General features: G+C 47.0%; 1 protein-coding gene across 3 annotated transcripts in view; it reads right to left on the minus strand.

Moving 5' to 3' along the window:
* Positions 1-21,441, minus strand: part of STK32B (serine/threonine kinase 32B) — a 336,677-nt gene that overhangs the window by 42,226 nt on the left and 273,010 nt on the right. For all 3 annotated transcript variants that reach the window (XM_058546713.1, XM_058546711.1, XM_058546712.1), the window contains one exon: positions 10,625-10,714. In XM_058546713.1, the coding sequence (XP_058402696.1) occupies positions 10,625-10,714 (90 nt within the window). The remainder of the gene's footprint in view (positions 1-10,624; positions 10,715-21,441) is intronic.

The raw sequence follows: 21,441 nt of genomic DNA on the forward strand, positions 1-21,441 counted from the left end.
TGGGAAAGGTTTGTTGACTGACTAAATAAATGAACGATCATAATAAAAATAGCAAACACTTAGACAGCCCTTGCTGTATGCCAAGCACAGTTCTAAGCTCTTGACGCACTGCTGATAAAAACAGTTAATCCTTATGGAGCATCTGCCATGTACCAACAAGCCTTGTTTTAAGAGTTTAGGAAGTATAACTCATTTAATCTTCACAGCGACAGGGAATTTGAGCTAGCTGCTGCTGAGTCTGGCTGAGGAGGAAACTGGGATGCTGTGGGCCAACGCCGGCAAGGCCAGGACTGAGGGTTTCCTGGAGCACAGTGGGTGATGACAGCACCCCTGAAGGGGGAGCCCCGGCTCCCCAGGACAGCAAACGACAAACCAAGCAGATAACTGGAGTCGGCTATGGCCACGCCCAGAGAGGATGTGCAGGCTCCAAGACCTGGGTACACCTGCTTGGATTATGGATGAACGAAATTCCCCAAGGCCTTCCAGAAAAAAAGCCAACTAAAACTCCTTGCAATGCCCTGGTGGGGGGAAGGGCGAACCCCGAATCTATCTTCAGCCTTTGGAAACGCCAACTGTACCATCATCATCACGCACAAACAGTCGTGTAGAGCCTTCTAGGGCACAAAGCTTCCTCCATATATTACCCGCACCCATCCTCAAAGCACCCTAAGCCACGGATGGAGAAACTGAGGCACAGAGAGGTACAGGGGCATGTTTGGGGCCGCGGAGACAGAGAGAGGAAGAGCCTGGACTGGAACACCGCTCCAACAACTGTGAGCTCCGTGCACACGGCTGCCCCTTCATTATATGAGCAGCGGTTTTATTTACAGCACTGAGAGCTGCAATATTAATTTTTTATTTTTAATAAAATAAAAATAAAAATAATAAATAAATAAAATAAAAATAAACAACCAGCTTTATTGAGCATCTCTCACGTGCCAGAAGTTCTTCCAGGTTTTTCACACACATCACCTACTGCTCAAGAGAGCTGACATCTGCGGAGCACATACTACGTGTCTCGTGCCTTATCTCACTGTAGCCTCAGAAGGACCCTGTGAGGTGGGCACTACCATCACGTCCATTTCAGGAAGCTGAGGCTTGAAGAGGTGAAGTGACACGCCCAGGTGACACGGCCACTGAGGCTCGGAGCCTTATCTGACCCAGGCCTCCCCCGTTCTCCAGGGTCACCCAGAGTGACCATCACAGCCTTGCTCTGTCCCCTTCAAAATCCAGACATTTTCCACCAAATTACACCATCTTTATGTTTTTGCTGAAAATAAAAATAATATGTTATATAAATATATATGTATAATATACACTTCATATGTTTTATATTTCAAAATCTCTACAAGGTCATTGTGTTAAATCAGCTCATTCAATTGGAACCAAAACCAAAAAAGAGTATTTATGAAGATCCAGGAACTCTACATTTGAGGAAATCAGGGTTTCAGCATAACCCAAAAGAAAAAAAAATAATTAAGTGGCTCACCATTAACAGGCACATTAATAAAAATGATTTAAAATCCTATGGAAATTGGCTCTTGAATCACATTCTCTGAAAGCTCCTGTCTCCTTCCCTGCGACGTCCCCAGGAGTTTTCACGGTGCCGAGTGCATGTTGCACACTCCACGGATACTTGTGAGCCACAAATAAATACAGTGGGCGGACACTGGATGTGACGGAACCTCCCACTGCTTCCCTAGCCCAGCCCAGGGCGTGGAAAGACCAGCCTCCCCTCCCGCTCACCATCTCCACCAGCAGTGGAGCAATTCTGCCAAAGCAGGCTTTAAATGGAAAGTGAGTCTTGATTCCAAGGGACATCACATGATTGGCCTTCCAGAAAAGCAAGAACATGGGGTGTCACCTGAAAGAGATCGCCCTTCTCCTCCCTTGGAAATGTAAACATGCATTTGGTGGGATCTGCGCCCTACGCTAACCATGCAGAGTTTGCTTCCTTGTTGGACTAAAAATGCGAAACAAGTACAATAACCTCCTAAGTTATAATTATCATCCTGCTGCGTTAGCTGTATGGATATTGCTGAAGGTTTTGATTGCTGCAGTGGCGTGTGAAATGCTATTCAATGTCTAGCCACCAAACTGACGGGCTTCCAGGCCCTGTTTTTACAGGTAATTGCCTCTTCCTTGACTGGAAACATAGAATTACCGCATTTCAGCCTTAAGGGGACCTTTGAGGTAACTTCCTTCCTCTTCTACATTTTATAGTTGAGGAAACTGAAGCCTATTGGAGAAGGTCAATGACTTCCAGCCCAGCTGGGACCGGAACCCAGGTCTCCTGCCCACTGATCCTTTCTTCACGGCAAGACCGCGTCTCCAGCTTGCACACCTTGGCCGGAAGGAGGGCCGGATCTGTGAGCCAACCGCCTCCTGGACACCTCCACCTAGAGGTCCCCCCGGGCACTGCATACTCACCCGTCCAAGCCAAACTCTTCCCTCTCCAACTGCCCCTTCTCCTGGGTCCTCAATCTCAGCGGATGGTCTGCTCAGTTGCACAAGCGGGAAACCTGGGAGTCTCTTGGACTGTGCCCTCCTTCAGCCTATGCTTTTGATGGTTTGATTGGTCCCCAAGACTCATCATTTGTCCCTTCCAGAAAATTCCTTCTACTCTGCTCCTTTTTCCTCTCTGCCTGGACTCATGACAGCCCCCTCAGCTCCTCCAGCCTGGCGTTCTTGAGTCCCACCTCCACCTGCCCCTGAGAGACCTTTCTAAGTCACAGGAATCAGTGAGACGGAGGGTTAAGGGTGTGACTGTAGTAATTACTCAGGCCTGCACCTAACCCTCAGTGCCCAGGCTCACTGGCACGACAGCCTCGGGCAAGCTACTTAACCTCTTATTTGCACCTCGGTTTTCCTCATCTGTAAAAAGGAATAACAATATCTGCTACATGATGTTGCTGTGAGGAGAATTGTATGCATTTATTAAGTGCTCAATGAATGCTGTCTACTATTGTTGTTGTATTGTTATTATCCACATGTTCAAATCACTTAATTAAAATCATTCCAAGTTTCCCTATTTACTGTAGAACAAAGTTCAAACTCCTTAGCATGAAAACTTCCTGAAAACAGGCTCCAACCTCCCTCACAGCCTCATATTCGGCCACTGTCTTTACTACTCCCATTGTGCCAACTTTAAAGAAGCATATACTTCATTTTTAATCTTCTGTGACTTGCCTGAGAATCTTTACCCTGTTTTTCATACTCATAAACTCCTACTCATACTTCAAGACCCAGACCAAATCTCAGTCCCTCTGTGGAATGTTCAAGTCCCTTTCTGTTCCTTTGTTCTCCTCTTTTCCCCCCTCCCTTGCAGCACTGATCAGGCTATATTTTAATTAACGGTATACATGTCTGTCTTCCTTATTGGGCTGTGAGCTCTGTGAGGGCAGGGATATGACTAAGACAGCCCCAGATCCTCAGAGATTAGCATGAAGCTGGTCTAGAAGCAGATGCTCAATGCATCATAGTAGCAAAGAAGGTGAAGTCACAGAGTCCGGGCTTCGAATCTCAGTGGCCACCTTTGCTGGCTGCTTGTCATTAGGCAAGCATTTAACCCCTGTGTAAGTCTCATATTTTGTGGAACAATAATAGCCCCTGCCCCATGGTGAGATAACATATGTGACCCATTTAGTATAGGGACTGACACATAGCAAGTTCCCAACAGATGTGGCCTAGTTATTACTGTATCAATGCATTACTGCCCAAGCAATGAAATGCACACACGAACGAAAGCCCAGCTCAGAGAGGTCACATTGTACACGTTCCCCGATGATTCAAGAGCTCCATCATAAGTTTTTGCATTAAAGTGTGCTGAAATGCAGTGGAAAGCAGAGATAAGCTGCATGCCTGGTCTCTGGCTGGACCCCTGGGGGCAACTGCTATTTCTTTGGCTCTCTGCTAGGCAGATGATCTCAGGAGTCACACACTTACATATTAATTTGTGAGGAAATGAAATGCTGCATCAGTCTGACAATTTCTCTCTTTCTGGGGATGCTAGTAACATTAATAGCAACAGAAGACTGGTTTCGTTAAAGTATGTAAGACACCGCTCAGCTGTTGACCAACAGGCCTTCACAGGTCTGCATGCGGAGAGGAAGAGGAGAAGGGTAATCGCTGGTGAGTAAACAGAGAAACTCTGATGAGGTGCAGACAGCAAGGATGCTCTGGTACCAGAAAACTCCTTCCTGTGAAATGTGTCAGGTTAAACCAGCAGGTTAAAAAGAGACCTTTGGAAGTTTTCACAGAGAATGATGTTCTAACTGGAAGCATAGGGTTGGAATGAGTACATTTTACACCGTCAACACGGGAAGCTGGGGGTGAACATCTGAATAGCTTATTATGCTCACAGAAAAGTTCATTAAAATAGTGCCACTCTCTTAAAGGATTCCAAGATTCTCTGTTTATTCAAGTCAATTAATGTTCTTTAAAATTTCCCACTGAACTTGCTGTATGTGGAAACCAAAGACTTTGACGTGGCATGGAGGCGCTGCACGATCTGGCCCCACTATGGCTCCAGGCTCATTCTCCCGGCTTACTGGGCTCAGGTCCCTCTAGCTTTCTTCTGGTTCTTTCCATGTGACAAGCTCCTTTTTGCCTCGGGGGTCCTGTGAATGCAGTTCCATCTCCCTGCAATGCTTTGCACCCCTTACTACTGAACAACACCTGCTCATCTTTTAGGACCCAGCTGAAAAGTTACTTCCTCAGCAAAGTTATTTTGACCCCTCCAATCTAATCCATCTATCCCTATACTTCACAAAGAAGGTATCTGGATGGCAAATGAGCAAATAAAAATATGTGCAACCCCATTAGCCATTAGGGAATTGCAGATTAAAGCCACTACCTACCTCTTAGAATGGCTAACAAGAACAATAACCACAGGACAACACCCAGTCCTGGGAGGATGCAGAGTAACGGACCCTCGCACAGTGCTGGTGGGGATGTAAAATGGTGTGGCCATCCTGGAAAACAGTGTGTCAGTGTCTTAGAAAGTTAAACATACACTTACCATAAGACCCAGAAATCCACTTCTTGGTAATTATTCTACACATCACTACATGGGTAAATCTCAAACATATCCTAAGTGAAAAAAGTCAGATCCAAAAGGTATAGACAGTATGAGTCCATTTATGTGACTATCTGGAATAGGCAACACTATAGGGGTGGAACACTGTCGCTGTTGCCAGGGCCTGGGACAATGAATTTGGAGGTGATGGAACTGTTATATATCTTCATTGTGATGGTGGTTAGATGATGGTATGTGTTTGTCCAAATTCATAGAACTATACGCTAAATGAGCGCACTTCACTGCATGAAAATTTTTCCTCAAAAATAAACATCTCAAACTACATATTTATCAGGTTGATGACTTTTAAAGTGACTGTCTCTCACACTAGCACAATGAGGGCGGGAATATTGTCTGTTCACAGATGTATTTTTGGCCCATAGAACACTGCCTCGCATGTAGAAGGTGCTCGATGAATCTCTGTTGAATGAATGAATGGACGGATGAATGAACGAATGAATAAATGGGGGTTCTCTGGAAAGATATCGGGCACTGGAGCCTCCCTGGCCTGGGCCTGAATGCTGGCTCTGTCACTTTCTCTGGAACGGGGGCAGGACACTTCATCAGCCTCGATCATTTCAACAAAGAGTATAAGCATCACCACGAGGCCCCACAACCACTCCTATTTGCTCGCTGCAGCCTCCTGGGGAAGGGAAGTGACATTTGGGGAGTACTGACAGGGCCCCAGCCCCACGATCCCCAGTGCAGCCACCACCCCTGCAGCCGACCAGGATCCTATAGTGAATTAGGGTTTGTTTAGGGTCTGCTTCCCCCAGTAGACTGTGAGCTCCATAGGCAGGGGAATGCCAGATTTGGTTCTGGATTCCCAGTGCTAATCTTACAGCAAATAATCAATCGTCTAAATAATAACAATGACAACAACAACAATAATAATATCAGCTACACATTTTGTGCATCTACCTTTTGTCAGGCAATATGTTACGTACTTTCAATGTCATATCATTAAATCCTCACAAACAATCTGCTACGGCAGACTGTGTAATCATTAATCCCATTCCTCAGAGGAGGAAACCGTCAGGTCCCATGGCGGGCAGCCAGCGCTTCCTGAGTGTTCACCTGGCTTGAGCACTTCATGTGCATTATATCCGGTAATGAGGTTCGCCAAGCTCACCCAGCCGCCAAGGGGAAGACACCCAAGCTGCCCCATGCTGAAGCCCACATCTCATCTGGACCCATTCCTGGCAAGCCTGGTGACCCGTTTGCTTCTCCAAGGCCACACATGGGGCCCGATCCCGTGAGTCTGATCATGACCGTCTCCAGTACTGAAATTTCTGCCAATTCCCTAGGCCTTTACCACGACATTCAAGACCCTCGTGCTGTGGCCTGTCTCATCTCTCCCTCCCCACCTCATCTGGTTCTATAAGTTATTAAAAAATGGAACCGCTAGGACCTCCCAACACACCAGGCTGTTCCATACCTCTGTGCCTTTGCACTGGCTGTTGACTCTGCCTGAAAGGGCCTTTCTTATCCCTACCCAAAAGGCAAACCCTGAGCACACCCTCAAGTCTAACTCAGATTGTCACCGTCTCCAGGAATCTGTCTTGACAGTGATGTGTTTACATCTATGCCCACACATCTGTCCGCCCCACTCGACGGGGAGCCCGAGGCCCTGGAGAACATGACTCACTTCAGGGCCCCAGTGCCTGACTCTGAGCCCTCACCTCCTAAACACTCAGTAAATGTTTGCTGAATGAATGCTCAGCTCTTCATTTCACCTCAGATGAATAAACTCTGAAGCCCTGGGTGGCTGCTGGAACATTTCTGACTTCTAATCTGGCACATTTCAGAGAGAATTTTTTTTCTCCTACTGTGAATTCCATCTGCTCTTTTAATTAATGAAAATTCAGTTCTATGCGAATGTTTCTTCTGAGATCATCCTTCGTGAGCAATCTTTGGAAGCTTACTCATCAGCCCATTCCCTGGATCTGTGTTTGCAACGTTCTGGGAACCTGTTATTGGGTCTTTGAACCAAACAGCTCAAGTGAACGAAATCAACAAACCTGCCACTTGACATCAGGAATTTACAGCCCTGGGACCTGCAGGATGTGGCTTTATCTAGAGCGTTCTCCCTCATGCCCATCTTCCCACTAAACTCCCACTGCCTGGTACTGTCAACCCCTATAGTGTCTGAAAAGACATCCATTCGGTAAATCAGTTGTGCCCTCTAAATCCCATAAAAATCTCTCCTGTGCATTTGTTGAGTAATTCAGGACTGAGGCTCCTCTAATTAGAAGGACATCAGAAGGCCTAAATCCCACGTACAGCTGGGACAATAAACCTTTTTCTTGACTGAGAAATACAGCTTTATGATGGAGGAACTCAGTGTCAAAAAGGCAGCTTGGTATAGCCGCAAAAGCATGGACTTTGTACTCAAATAGACGTGGCTTTGAATTCTGGCTCCTTCGCTTGCCAGCTGTGTGACTCTGGGCTGATGAATTAACCTCTCTGGGCCTCAGGTTCCTCACACATAAAATGGGAAGATGCGGAAACCTCACGTGGATCTTCTGAAGATTAAATACAATGACAGGCACACAGTAGGGTCACAATACACATTGGTTTTCTCCTCCCTTTTGAAGGTGTAGAGAGTGGGCAGCTAAGTCTGCTTTCCCAGAGGCTGAGAGCCAGGACAGAGCTGCCTCAGGCATCAGTGGGAAGCCGGGGAACGAGGCTGAGGCAGGCCTGAGGGGAGTCTCTGCGGTGTCTGGAAAGTCTGCCACGCATGGTGGCAAAGCAGGGGCAGAACGATCAGGGTTGGTGCAGTATTGTGTGGACTTTCTCCAGTGACCAGGATCTACATTCCTGGAGGTCACTTTGCTTTCTGGACACAGCCTAGCGGCAGTCAGGGCTAATTCAGAGGGTCACGGAGGCGGCTGCAAGTGGGAAAGCCTTCCCTTTGTGTCACCTCTCTCCCTCGCTCTCCCTCTGGAGATGACGGCTCCTTCGGCCTCCACCTGCCCCTTCTGGAAGGGCATTCCCTGTGCCTCAGAACCGGGCTCTTCTCTGTGGTGTCCTCCCCAGGGGATCTAGTCACTGCCTTGGCTTTGCTGCACCTCAGTGCTGGAACTCCCCCATCCACAGATCCAGTCCACGTCACTCTCCGGCTGCTCGGAGCACACCTGACTACTGTGAAGTCCCCACAGACATCACTCCCATCAGTTCAAACCCATCGCTCCCACCACCACACACCTGCTGCTCCTGCTGTGTTCCCTACACAGAGAACACCACTGAACCCACTCCGCCGCACGACCTGGAGCCTGGGAGGCGGCCTCAGAACCTCCTTCACTCCCATTCTCCTGCCCATTTGATCTTGAATCTTAAGGCAGTGACCTCCTTGGACAGACTTGCCCCAGCTCTGGATCCTTCTGGAAAGGGATTTCAGAAAGATTGTCAGCAGTGAAAGCCTTATTCAGGTATGTATTCAGCATCCCAAGAGGACTATCTAAGTGAACAGACCCACTCACATGTGTACCTTCTGGGGTTCACGCTGACCTGGGTCTGACTCTCACCACTGATGTCAAATCCACACATACAAATTGACAGAGCAGATACATAGCTAACCGAAAGACCATGGGCAGCATTTACTACAAAACTAAGTTGTCCCCACAAACCCCAAAATATAAGTGGGTGGGAACAAACCACCAACAGAGACAAGAGCTCCACGGTAGCAACTTCTGTACGGAAGGAAACACAGGCAAGAAACAAAGCAGCATATGATGGACGAGAGAACAGAGAACCCCAAAGTAGCCAGCAGGCGTGTCCTGGGAGGCATAGAGGGCCAGTCTGAGGACAGCAGCTGAAGCCAGGAGGGGCTTGTCCAGTCCAATATCAGGCGAGTGAAAGGGTCCTTGGTGAATTCCGCAGCAGGTGGACAGCCCGGGACACAAAACCTCTTTACTCAAGGCAGCCAGAGCTCCCCTCTAGGAAAGATCCCGAGGAGAGACTGTTGGGAGTGGAATTAAAACTGAGCAGGACAGGGACTCTACAGACAAAAGAAAGAGAAGGTCCGAAAACAGGTGGGCAAGTGGAACTGAGCCAAGAAATCCCAGAGAGCAAGTTGCCTCGGATTCGGACGCCACAAAAGCAACAGAAGACGTAAGCCTATTCAGTCAGAAAAGCTACCCTGAACCACACCATCTTCCAAGAGTTCAGGAGAACGAATTTCACATGAGAACAAGCAACAGAAAGGAATCAAAGTCAAATTCCATGCAAAGTTATTATAAGAGAAGGGAGAATAAGAGCAGAACAACACTTTGCAGTGAAAGCACACCAGAAAGAAGTGCCAAAAAAAAGATCAAAACTGGAACCTACTATTTTAAAAGAACTAAAAGATAGTGTGGTGGACTGTTTCATTAACGGTTCCCCAACGAATCAGCCTTCTGGTATCCATCCCCTGTGCCGTCCCCTCCCACATGGTCGCTGGTCTTGGTCATGTGACTTGCTTTCGCCAATTGGACATCAGGAAATATGGAGCAAGCAGAGGCTTGACAAGCACGTGGGAACTGGGTTTCACCTTCCTGAAACTACCGCCACCACGTGAGCAAGCTCACTCTAGTCCCCTTGATGACAAAAGACCACATAGAGAGAGGCCCTTTAACCTCAGCCATCCTGGCTGAGCCCAGCCCCCAGCTGACCCACCAGCAGAAAGGGTGAGCCCAGCCAAAACCAGCAGAACCACCTCACCAAATGGCAGAATTGTGAGAAATAATACCTTGTTATTGTTCTACGCCACTAAGTTTTGACATGGTTTGCTACACAGTAACTGATAACTAATACAGACGTTAAGAATTAATAACTAGCATAGGCATTGAGAAAATTATACAAGACATGAAAGAACAACACAAATTAGAATTTAAAAAACTCAGAAATCAGGCAAGAGAACTCAGGAAAAAAGTTAGAAATAAAGGGAAAACTATTGCAGAAATAAATACTTCACTAGAAAGAACATAAAGCAAATAAACACAACAGATACTGCTTTAAAAGAAAGAGAAAGAGAAAAATGAGAAACATTTTAAACAATGAGGGAAGAGATAAGAAAGACTTAAGAATGACAAATACTGAAGATTGGCAAAGAAGATCCAACATTCAGATAATAGGCATCCTTAACAAAGAAAATTGAAGGAAAGGAATAGAATGCTTATGAAAAATGATATTTCCATCGAAAGTCGTAAAGAAAAAGCAACCTGAATATAGTGTACCTAAGAATATAGACCCCAGTGATCAACACCAAAGTTATATTCTGGCACACTACTGGACTTTAAAGAAAAAGAAAAAATGGTTGATTGGTTTGTTTTTCTCTAGGTCCAAGCCAAGCTTTCTGGCTGTGTAGGAGTTCTCTAGAAAACACAGGAGGAGACAGTCTTCCTGGCAGGGGAGACAGCTTGGTGAAGGCCCAAGGTGTGAGAGAGCACTGCATATCCTGGGCATGCTGGGGCCTGGTGTAGGGTAGGCCGTGGGTGTGGGGGTGGGGACAGAGCAGGAGAAGAACTGGGCCTGATCACAGCCCCCACAGGGGCCCGAAACACTCACCCATGTAGGGCTTGGTCCCGGCCATGGAGGAAGCCTTTTCTGTGCCTTTCACGATCGTTGCTATGTTGAAGTCTGTGACGTGAACATGTCCTGGAGAGAGAGAAACGGAAACCCCAGTTAGCAAAAGCTGCAGGCAGCTGGGTTATTTCTCTGTCTGATTTAAAGCTGTGGTCTACAAGGTGGGGGGCAGGACAAAAATACTAGCACTTCTACTTAAAGTAGTATTTTATCTGATACTTTGAAAATGTCTGTTTTTTGCAGTATTATCCTAGTAGCCAAGAAATGGAAACAACCTGTGTCCATCAATGGATAAGCAGATAAAGAAGACGTGGTATGTATATATGATGGAGTATTATTCAGCCACGAGAGAAAAGGACATCCTGCCATTTGCAACAACATGGATGGACCTTGAGGGCATTATGCTAACTAAGATAAGCCAGACAGAGAAAGACAAATACTACATGGTCTCACTTATATGTGGAATCTAAAAAAGAGTCAAACTCATAGAAGCACAGAAGGGAAAAGTGGTTGCCAGGGGTTGGAGGGGGGTTGCAAATAGGCAGAGGCTGGTTGGAGGGCACAAACTTTCAGCTATAAGATGAATAAGGTCTGAGGACCTAACGTAAAACATGGTGACTATGGGTGATAACCCTGTAATGTATAACTGAAATTTGCTGAGAGAGTTAAACTTAAATGTTCTCACCAAAAAAATATATGTCTACAAATATAAATACGTGAGGTGAAAAAAATGTGTATTCTATGTACAAGTTTTATAATGTGAATTTTTTGTTGGTAGGTGCGTATTATTTATAAATAAATACATATACTTATATTGAGGGCATGAGAAGAGATTTTATGCGTTATAGCTTGGGGCACTGACCAGAGAGTGAAGGCTCCTGGCGAGTACATGGACCAGTCCGCCCAGACTCCCTCTCAGTAACACCCAGAGTGGCTGGGGCGGGGGAGGGGGCTTGAGGAGAGGATTCTCAGGCTGGGAGGACACTCCTGTTCTGCTGTTTGTCTGCTGCGGTCAGTGGGGGTCTGCGTACTGCACCCGATGAATTTGGTGGGGAGAAGGCTGAGGGTTGAGACCACCTTCCGTCCAGCCTGAAGTAATGGAGCAGGTGGGATGTGGATCGGCTGGGTGCACGCACAGATAGGTGTTCAGGAAACCTGAGAAGGAAGGCAGGGGGACAGGGAAGAAGGAAGGAGACAGGGAGATGTGGGAGTAAAGGAGGAGTAAGGAAAAGAAGGGAAAGAAGGAGAGGGAGGGAGGGGGGATCCCGAATGGTCAGTACTGGCTCTCTGGGGAATTCGGAACATGAGAGAAAGCAGCTCCGAGACCCCTGAATATCAGATATAAATGCCATCACGTTTCCTTCTGTTTGTTGTCAGCACATCCTGTGAGAATGCTTGGCCTTTCGTCACATCTGAGAGTTGTGTTTGGGATGGTGGGACTTAGGCGAGTGGCACACACAAAATCCACGCTGGGAGGACTTGGAGGGCACCTGCCAGAGGTGGACAGACACCTGCCAGAGCAGGTGCAGCGAGGCCTGCTGAGAGGCCCACCCACGGGAGAGGCGCACCCGATGGGATCAGCCGTGGTGGAGAGCAAGAGCCCCAGTGGTTTTGCGCGCAGATCCCCAGTCTTAGGCTCAACGGCCAGCACTGAGGTGGGAGCAAGCTGCCCTCCCGGCACTCTGTTCAGCGCCCCTGGGTGAGATGCAGCGGGGACGTGCTCGGTCAGTGATGATCTGCACTGCCCTTTGGGTGCTCGTGGATGAAGCCTACGTGCCCCAGCCAGGCCTCCGCTGGCAACCCTTTCTACCCAGGTGGTGTCCCTAGAACATACGCAGCCTGCTCTAGCCTCCGGGGCTGGAACGAGTGTCCCTCCCATTCAGCTACCCACAGTCCTATCTGCAGGGAGGCAGTGTGGAGCAGTAGTTGGGTGCACAGGCTCTGAGCCAGACTGCCTTGGTTTGGGTCTCAGCTTTGTTGTGACTGTCTGTGTGGCCTTAGGCAAATAACTTAATCTCCCTGGGCCTCGGTTTCCTCATCTGTAAAATGGGGATGACGATTACAAAATACCCATCTCAGAGGGCTGTTGGGAGGAGTCAGGGGCTTAATACACAAGAAATGGTTACAGCGAGTTGACACACAAGAAATAGGGAAGTTTCTTACAAGTGTTTGCATTCCTCCAAGGTGGCTCCCATCCCATCTTCTCCAGCCAGGGCCAATCCACCCCCTGCACCCTCCCAGTCCTCATTGCTGATACTAACAGACAAGTGAATCCACATTCCCGTTGTCGACTGTGAGGTATGTGAGGGTGGGTGCACACCCTAGTCATTTCTGCACCCCACACATGCACAGTTGCAATCAGCAGCATGCCTCCTCTGGGAGTGGATTCTGGATGCTTCAAATACGGCTTTTATTTGGTTTTTCTTTCATTTCTCCCCTCTTAAAAAAATTTAATATTTGCATTATGAAAGTAATGCCAGCTCATCATAATGAGTCAAAGAATACAAATGTGTTTGAGTCACTCCTTCAACTCCGCAACGTCTCCTCTCCCTGCCAGAAAACCACACTGACTCATCTGGCTCCTCCATTATTCCCCCTTTTCCTTAGGCGCACACACGTCCACATATGCTGGGACTCTGGTTTGTTCTTACAATAATGGGATCAGACTCCAGGGCTCATTCTGAAAGTTACTTTTGCATTTAGCCAAGTATCACAGACATCTTTCCAAGTCAATATACACAAGTCTACCTAAGAGATCCACAATGCCTTATCCTCTATTCTAAAATCAATTATTTTTGGTAATTTATTTGGTGATAAAACCTAACCTAAAACTTCTCTTCAAAGTTCTATTTATTCTATTCAGGGTGAATATTCACGTTTTGCTAAATAAATATTAATATATTTGATGGGGGTGCCTCCCCGAACCTCTATGGAGGTGTTACATAATATATAGTATATATTATTTTTAAATGTTATTATATATTAGACATATATTATTTTCATGTTACTATGATATATATTATTTAATAAAGATATATTTTTAAATCTGAAAAATTTTGAGGTATGAAAACATATCTAGCCCCAAGAGTTTCAGATAAGAAACTGTGGACCTGTAGAACTGTGGAACTAGGGAACTGTAGTTGCAAAGTATTCCATAGTAAGTTTACATCATGTTTTATTCAACAACCCGCCTATTATGGCATTCAGGTTGTTTCCAGTTCTGTTTGCTTGTTTGTTTGTCTCGTTATTTTAAAACACCCAGCAGTAGCATTCTTGAGCATATATTTACATATTGGTACTTTTATTTTAACTAGGTAAATCCCCAAAGGGGGATTGCTAGGTCAAAGAGTATGCAGTTTATGTTCCCAAAAGTTACAATTTATGGTGCTATAAACAGAATACGAGAGTGTATATTTCTCTGCACTTGGACTAGCACTGCCTGTTATCAATGATTTTACTTTTGGCAAATCAGGTGGTGAGAAATGGTATCTCACCGCTGAAGAGGCTGCTCCTTTTTCACATGCTCAGTTTCCCTGTGAACCGCTGTCTGGAACCTTCGTCAATTTTCAATCAGTTCCTTGTCTATTCAATGCATTTAACCTTTTCTCTGCTCTATCTACTGCAGATATTTTCTCCTAGCTTATTGTTTGTCTTTTGACTTTATTTACAGTATCTTTTACATATGAACATTTAAAAAATTCAAACAATATATTATTTTTATAGTTTCTGAGTATTATTTTTCTTATAACTTTCCAGTTTCCAGAAACCTGTTCCTGGTTTTTTACATATTCTTCTATATTTTCTTATAATATTTATATAATTTATCCTTTATATTGAAATCTTCTAATCATGTGGAATATATATGGTATGATACAACATTCTGATTTTATTTCTTCCAAATGGATAGCCAATCGTCTTAATATTTATTGAAAAATTCATCCTTTCCCAATAATTTGTAATGCGACCTTCATCTTATATCAAATTTCACATATATGTAGATCTGCTTATAGATTCTCTCTTCTGTTCTAATAAACTTTCTTTATGGCTGTGCCAGTACTATGTTAGTTTCATTACAATAGATTCGTAGGCTATCATTATATTAGCTAAGGGTGGTTCACCCTCACTCTTGTTTCTTTTAAATGTTTTCTTGGTAACTCTCAGATATTTTCTCTTCTGAAACCAATTCTGCCAGTTTTAGGAAATACCCCCATTAAGATTTTGATAGGAATTATACTAACTTATACATTCACGTGAGAAGTGTGGACATGTAATTCATCCAGGGTCATGCTCTGTCTTTCATTCAGACCTTGTTTTATTCCTTCAAAATATGTCTAATGTTCTCTTCATTTAGGCCTTATAAATTCCTGGGTAAATTTATTCCTAGATATTTTATAGTTTTGGTCACTATTTTGAATGGGGATATTTTCCACTTCTTTTTCTATCTAGTGGTTTTTAGTGTAATAAAAAGCTATTGAATTTTGTTTGTTTGTCTCCTTTTGGCTACCCTATTAATCTTCCATAGCAGAAGCTGCTAGTTATCCCTCAATATCCCATCCCTCCTTCTCAAACAGCAATAGAATTTTTAACTGAGTTCATGGCTACTCAGCTAAAGATGACAATTCCAAACCCCTTTTGCAGCTGGGTGTAGTCATATGACTGTGTTCTGACGAGTGGGATATGAGCAGAATGATATTTGCAACTTCCAGGTTATTTCTTAAAGGGAATGAAAATTCACTTCTTCCCTTCACACCCTCCCCCCTGCTCTGCATTCTGTTGCCTGTTACGTGGACTAGAGGGGCCATTCTGAGCTACACAGATAAGGAGCAACAACATAGAAGGAGCCTGGGCCCCTGTGAACTTCCACAGAGGAGAGACTGAACTTTTACTAGAGAGAAAAAAACTTCCATTTTGTTTAAAATTTTTTTGAGTCTTTGAAAAGCAGTTAAGTCTATCTCTTAATTTTTACAACTCCCCATTAATCTCGACAGTTTTTTCATTTGAGCCTTCTGGTGTTTCTAAGGATAGAAGCATGTCATCTGCAGACAACGATGGTGCTCTTTCCTTGTTGAGAGGCTTGAGCAGAGTGGTTAAGAACATAGTCTTTAGAGTCAGGATTTCCAAGAACTAATGGCTGTGCTGCTGTGGTGGGCATTTGCTGTCTGTGGCCACTCAGATCCCCTGTCTTAACAATGACTCATCCCCACACAGCTGGCTTTGGGAGTGGGGCACATGGCTCCAGCTGGAGGCTGTCAGGCTATCTTTACCCCTTGGCCCTGGCAGTCGGCTTAGGGTTCGGCATATGACCCGACTGGGGCCAATGAAGACTGGGGAGATGATTTTCCAGGAGGTTCAAGAAATGAAGAGTTTTCTCTGTTTTATTCAGGAGCTACCTAAAGTGATATTCTCTGTCTTTGGAGGATAAGGTGGGGATATGACTATCTCCCTTCCCCCCCAGAACTACAGAAGCCATTTACTACCACAAAGAAAGGCAGCCTAAAGATGAATCCTATCCTTGGAGAAGATAGAGCTGCAAGTATAGCAGAGAAATGATGGCAGAGTCTGATCAAACTCTGCCTGAAGCTGCATTACAATGGATTTGAGCTATATCAGCTGAAAAACACTCTTTATTGTTTAGGACTATTTGAGTTGGGCTGTTTTTTCTTTGCCATACACAGCTGGTGTCGCAATTGAAGCATCCACTCACTATGAGATTTGGACAGGTTATTTCACTCTGTAAGCCTTTGAGTCCTCATCTGGAGAGTGAAGCTAACATTAATAAGTACCTTGTAGGATAGTTGTAAGGATTAAACAGGGTGATCAGGACTGAGAATGTGACATTTGAGCAAAGACTCGAAGAAGAGAGGGAGCAAGCCATTGGACCACCGGGGGAGGAGTACAGTGGGCAGAGAGAGCTGCCAGCACAAAGGCCCTACAAGGGACCAGCAGGAGGCCAGAGAGAGAAAGTGGGAAAAGAGCTCAGAGAGGGAAGGGAAGGGTGGACTATGTAGGGCCCTCAGGGCCGCAGCGAGGACGGTGGCTTTTATTCCAGGTGAGAAGATTTTAAGAAAGAGTGACGAAATCTGACTCACTGTGAACATCAGTTTGGCCGCGTGAATGGATTACAGGGACAAGGGGCAAACCAGGGAACCTGATGGAGAGGGAGAGAAAATGCGACCCCTGCCTAGGGTAAGCGCTGTGACACAGGGCTGCGTAACTGGTGCTAAATCTCATGTTAACCCTTGAAGTACTCTCGTCAGGAGGGTGTCACTACCCTCATTCTACAGAAGAGTAACCTCAGGTTCCAGAGACCTCCCCAAGGTCACGCAGCTGATATGGGGGGAAGCTGCAGTTTGTCTGCAGCCTCGTCCCCCAGAGCGTTTCCCTCTGCCCCACTCTGTCCCCTGCAGAGCCGAGTCTTCCAACAGCCCCGCCCTCACTTCCTCCTGGCCCTAGGGAAGGAGGCTCTGGGGCAGCTCTGAAGGGGACCTGCTGGTGCACATCTGGGAATTCACATACAGCAGGTGTGACAAACAGCAGAATTCTGCTCTGGCTTCCCCATGCCATGCTAATTGATGAGCTGTAACTTCCCGGTGAGCTTCCTTTAACGGTTGAGCAAAGATCTGGGAAAGTGAAAATTAGTGCTGTACGAGGTCTCCTGTGAGTTCCTCTTGGGAGGATGGAAATTTGCTACAAAATGTGCAAATATGAACTGAGTTTTAGGCTATTTGCTTTCCACAAATTGCAAACGTTCAAAACTCAGAGAAAGAAGGAGCCCAGGATATTGTGTGAGACCCATTAGTACCAGTTTGAACGAGAGTATCGATAATCAGTAATCACACTCCCAGCCCTGCTTATGCATCCTGTACTCTGGCCACACTTCTCTCCTTTCTCTGAATGCACGGAAATTCATCTGACCTCCAAGCCTTGACACCACTGGAATGCTTCTCCCTCTCTTCTGCCTGGTGGACTTCCATTCATTCTTTAAAACCTGGCCCAAGAGTTATATTACTGATGGATGTACATCCAGCCTTTGCTTGCATACTTCCACTAACAGGAAACTCACTACCACAGAGGATGGTATCTCTGACTCTCTTAGTTGGCTTGGGCTGCTGTAACAGAATACCATAGACTGGGTGGCTTAAACATCAAACATTTATTTCTCACAGTCCTGGAGGCTGGAAGTCCGAGATCAGGGTGCCAGCATGGTGGATTCTTGGTGAGCACCCTCTTCCTGGTTTATATGGAGGCTTTCTTGCTGTCTCCTCACATGGTGAAGAGAGAGAGAGATCTGGTCCCTTCATCCCCTTATAGGGCACCAGTCCCTTCACTGGGGCTCCAACCCTATGACCTCATCCAAACCCAATTACCTCCCAAAGGCCCCAGCTCTAAGTACCACCACATACGGGGTTAAGGCTTCAACATGTGAATTTTGCAGGGTAGGGGACACAAACATTCAGTCCGTAGCAGACTGGTTTAGGCCTCTCCCCTGGACCCCCTCTTCGCTCCATTGTCATTCCCATCCTAGCATCTACCACACTCTATCTGTCACCTTGTCTGTCTCCTTGAGGCCAGGAATCCTGCCTTGTTCATTTCTGTGTCCCCAGTACCTTAGCAATGGCCTGGCCTGGAACAGGTACTTACCAAGTGTTTGTTGACTGAATGACTGACTGATCAAACAAAAGACTGAATGAAAGAGATATGATAAGTGAATCCTATCGCCTTTCTTCATTCTTTACTGCTTAGAGACATCATGGTATTTACAGGAGTTGACAACATTCCATTTCAACTGTTGACTTTCAGGACTGCAGCAATGTCACTGTTTCAGCCTGACCTCAGATGGTGGGAGCAAGCCACCCCCTCTGTGATTTTTGTAACCACTGGTGCTCCTGTCAGGGTTGGCACTACAAAGAGTTGTAACTTGGGCTATTTTCTGAGCATGAAAGGACACGACATCCACGTGACTTTGAAGGGTTCTCCCTCATCTCTTCACTCAGCAATTGCTTATTGAGCGTGTCCTCTTGTGCATATGGGGGGGGTGGGCTTGAAAGTGCAGATGCTGAGAATGTGTCAGTCACCTGGATCGCGGAGCTGGGTGGAGATGACGGGGATTACCCTCAGTGGGGCTACGACTGCCGATGCACGGAATCATCTCAGTGTTCCCAGGAACAGTGACTCCTACTTCCCAGGCTGATTCTGGCACCTTCCCCACATATCCCAGAAGGAAGCACCCACAGCCGTCCTGAATTTTGCTGCATTTTCACTTACTTATTCTGCAGCTACACTGCACAAATACCTGTCCCTGCTCCACCGTGCCCCTCTCAGCCCCTGTAATGGAATGAGCCCACATGGGTATCTGCCAGATGAATGAGGGCAGTGCAGTTATCTCATGAGACCTACAGGGCCACAGCCCGGGCGGAAGGTGGGGTCTGCTGGGAAGGGGACATCAACCATGACCGGCAGGCCTTTGCTCAGGTGCAGCGTGAACTCTCTCTACATCTGTCCTCTGGAAGCCACGCTTCGGTGAGTTGCCACGCCTCTGGCGAATTCCTGGGAGTGGGGGCTGAGGTAGTGCCCGCTAGAGGGGCCAGACCGGGAGTTAGGATGGAAGGGCGTCAGTCCACCAGAGCTGATCTCTTCCACACGATTCTCCGCCTCCTTTCCCTTTCGTCACGCTGGAATTTGGAGCAAAGTCTCTTGTGAACATCTGCCCCCACCTTAGCGGGTGTACGCGGTCTACGTCGTGCCTAAGTCAGAGGGCAGAGCAGCGCTGCTGAAAAGCAGCAGCTGGAGGCCCAAGGGGGATGCGAGTCAGGGCTGTGGGCCCAGCTGCCCTGTCCACAGCAGGCTGCGGCCGCCCCCAGCTCCAGCAATAACCGCACTTGCGAGATGAGATAAGACGCAATGCTGGCTGCCCATCCCCCACTCAGGATCACGCATCCAGGCACCTTCCCCTCCCACTGATCTTCATGGAGACCGGAACGAACTTATCACAGGACAGCGGCAAAAGGAAAAAGAAACCAAATCAAACTGCATGGCGCGAGCTTATCCAGGCTTCGTTTGGCTTACACAGCAGGAAGACTGACTGGGGCGGAGCATGCCTTTGCCTGATAAACAATGAAATGACCCCCTGATTTGCTTCTATTCTGTCTGACTTGACCTCCTCCCACGTCTTGGTCGTGGGTAGGAATGCGGGGTCTTCAAAACAACATGTGCTCCAGGCTCCCCTGTGCATACCGAAGAGTGTAACACAATCGCGGGGCACAAGAAACACAACGCTCTTGGGGGCGCCTGAGCTCCTTGCTAGATTTGGGGCATTGTCACCCCCGGCGAGTTTCAACACCTTCCCCCTGGATGTGTCCTGACTTCACAGAGCCTGCCCGGCACTTTCATCTATGTGAGTTGCTGCTGCATGGAAACCACCTTGCCCAAGGCTTTCGAGAGAGCTCAGCCGTTCTCAGTGTCCTTCCTCTCTTCTCCTCTCTTCTTCTGTGGCTCTCAATGTTCAGCCACTAGATTTCTGAGTTAACTGGTCACTGCAGCGGGGCTGGCTATTACAGTCATTACCATGACTGTGAGGTGTTATGCTAGAGACTATCTTTTGACACTTAGCATCCATCCACTCCTTTCTTTCCTACCTCCTGTATCACAAGGCCCAGAAGAGGGAACCACGTTTCCCGACTCCCTTGCAGCTAGGGTTCTGGATCAGACTTACCTTCTGCCAAGGAGACGCCCTCGAGTGAGCTGTGGAAGGGGGAAAGAAAGCAGAGGTCGTCTTTTTGGGACAGAACCAAAAGCTGAGCAACCTCGGTAGATGAGGGTCTTTGCTGAGATAGGACTTCTGTTAACACTGTCTCGTCACCCCTTTCATGGTGTGAGCAGCTGAGGAGCCAGAATTCAAGGTCCTAGAGCCAGAATTCAAGTCCCAGGTAGGTCTGACCACAAGTTCCACATGCCTGTTGCTTCATTAAGCTGCTTTCTCTGGAGGGCACCGAAGCCCAGACCAGTCAGATGAACTGACTGAGGATACGCAGCTGCCCAGTGATGGAGCTGCCTCCACCCCAGGTCACGGGACGGCAAGACCACCGCTCTCCCCACCAGGTCCCGGTCACCTTCCCTGACTCATTCCAGGATGCAACCCCCGCTCCATACAAATGTGCTCCGTGGAGCCAGGGGCCCGGCCACACGTATCTCCAGCCGAGCATCAGACACTTTTCCGGAAATAGTGAGCAATTAAGATGATCTTCACCAGGCAGAGCTGGAATTTGGACCCAGTGTTGGCAGAAAGATAGACGTTTGAAATTTCACAGGGAAGGACTTGACCTTAAGCACATTCTTAGTCCCTCTCCACCCATCCTCACCCCTCCCGAGGGGGGTGGGGTGATTATGAGAAGGGTCAGTTTGGGATGAACTAACCAGCCTGTCAGCTAAACTCTGCTGGGTCCCTGTGAGCAGGCATGGGACCCCTCGTCTGGTCCTCCAAGCTCTCAGACTCCCTCTAGTTGTCCCTCAGCCCCACTCAGGTCGGGGTCTGGATAGCAAGTCCTCTTCTCTCTGGGGTCCTGGAGCAGGAAGCTGCTTTTCCTTTACACAAATTCAAGCTTTGATCAGCAATGAAGGTGTTGTCTTGGCCTCTATCTGCCACTTCCTTGTTTTATTTTTTGTTAAAACCCCCTATGGGGAAGACAGGGCTGTAATGGGTTGAATTGTGTCCTCACCCCCAAATTCATAGATTGAAGTCCTAATTTCCAGACCCAGTCTCTCAGAATGCAACCTTATTTGGAAATAGGATCTTTGCAGAT

This window comes from Diceros bicornis, chromosome 8 (assembly GCF_020826845.1).
Source record: "Diceros bicornis minor isolate mBicDic1 chromosome 8, mDicBic1.mat.cur, whole genome shotgun sequence".
Classification (NCBI taxonomy): domain Eukaryota; kingdom Metazoa; phylum Chordata; class Mammalia; order Perissodactyla; family Rhinocerotidae; genus Diceros; species Diceros bicornis.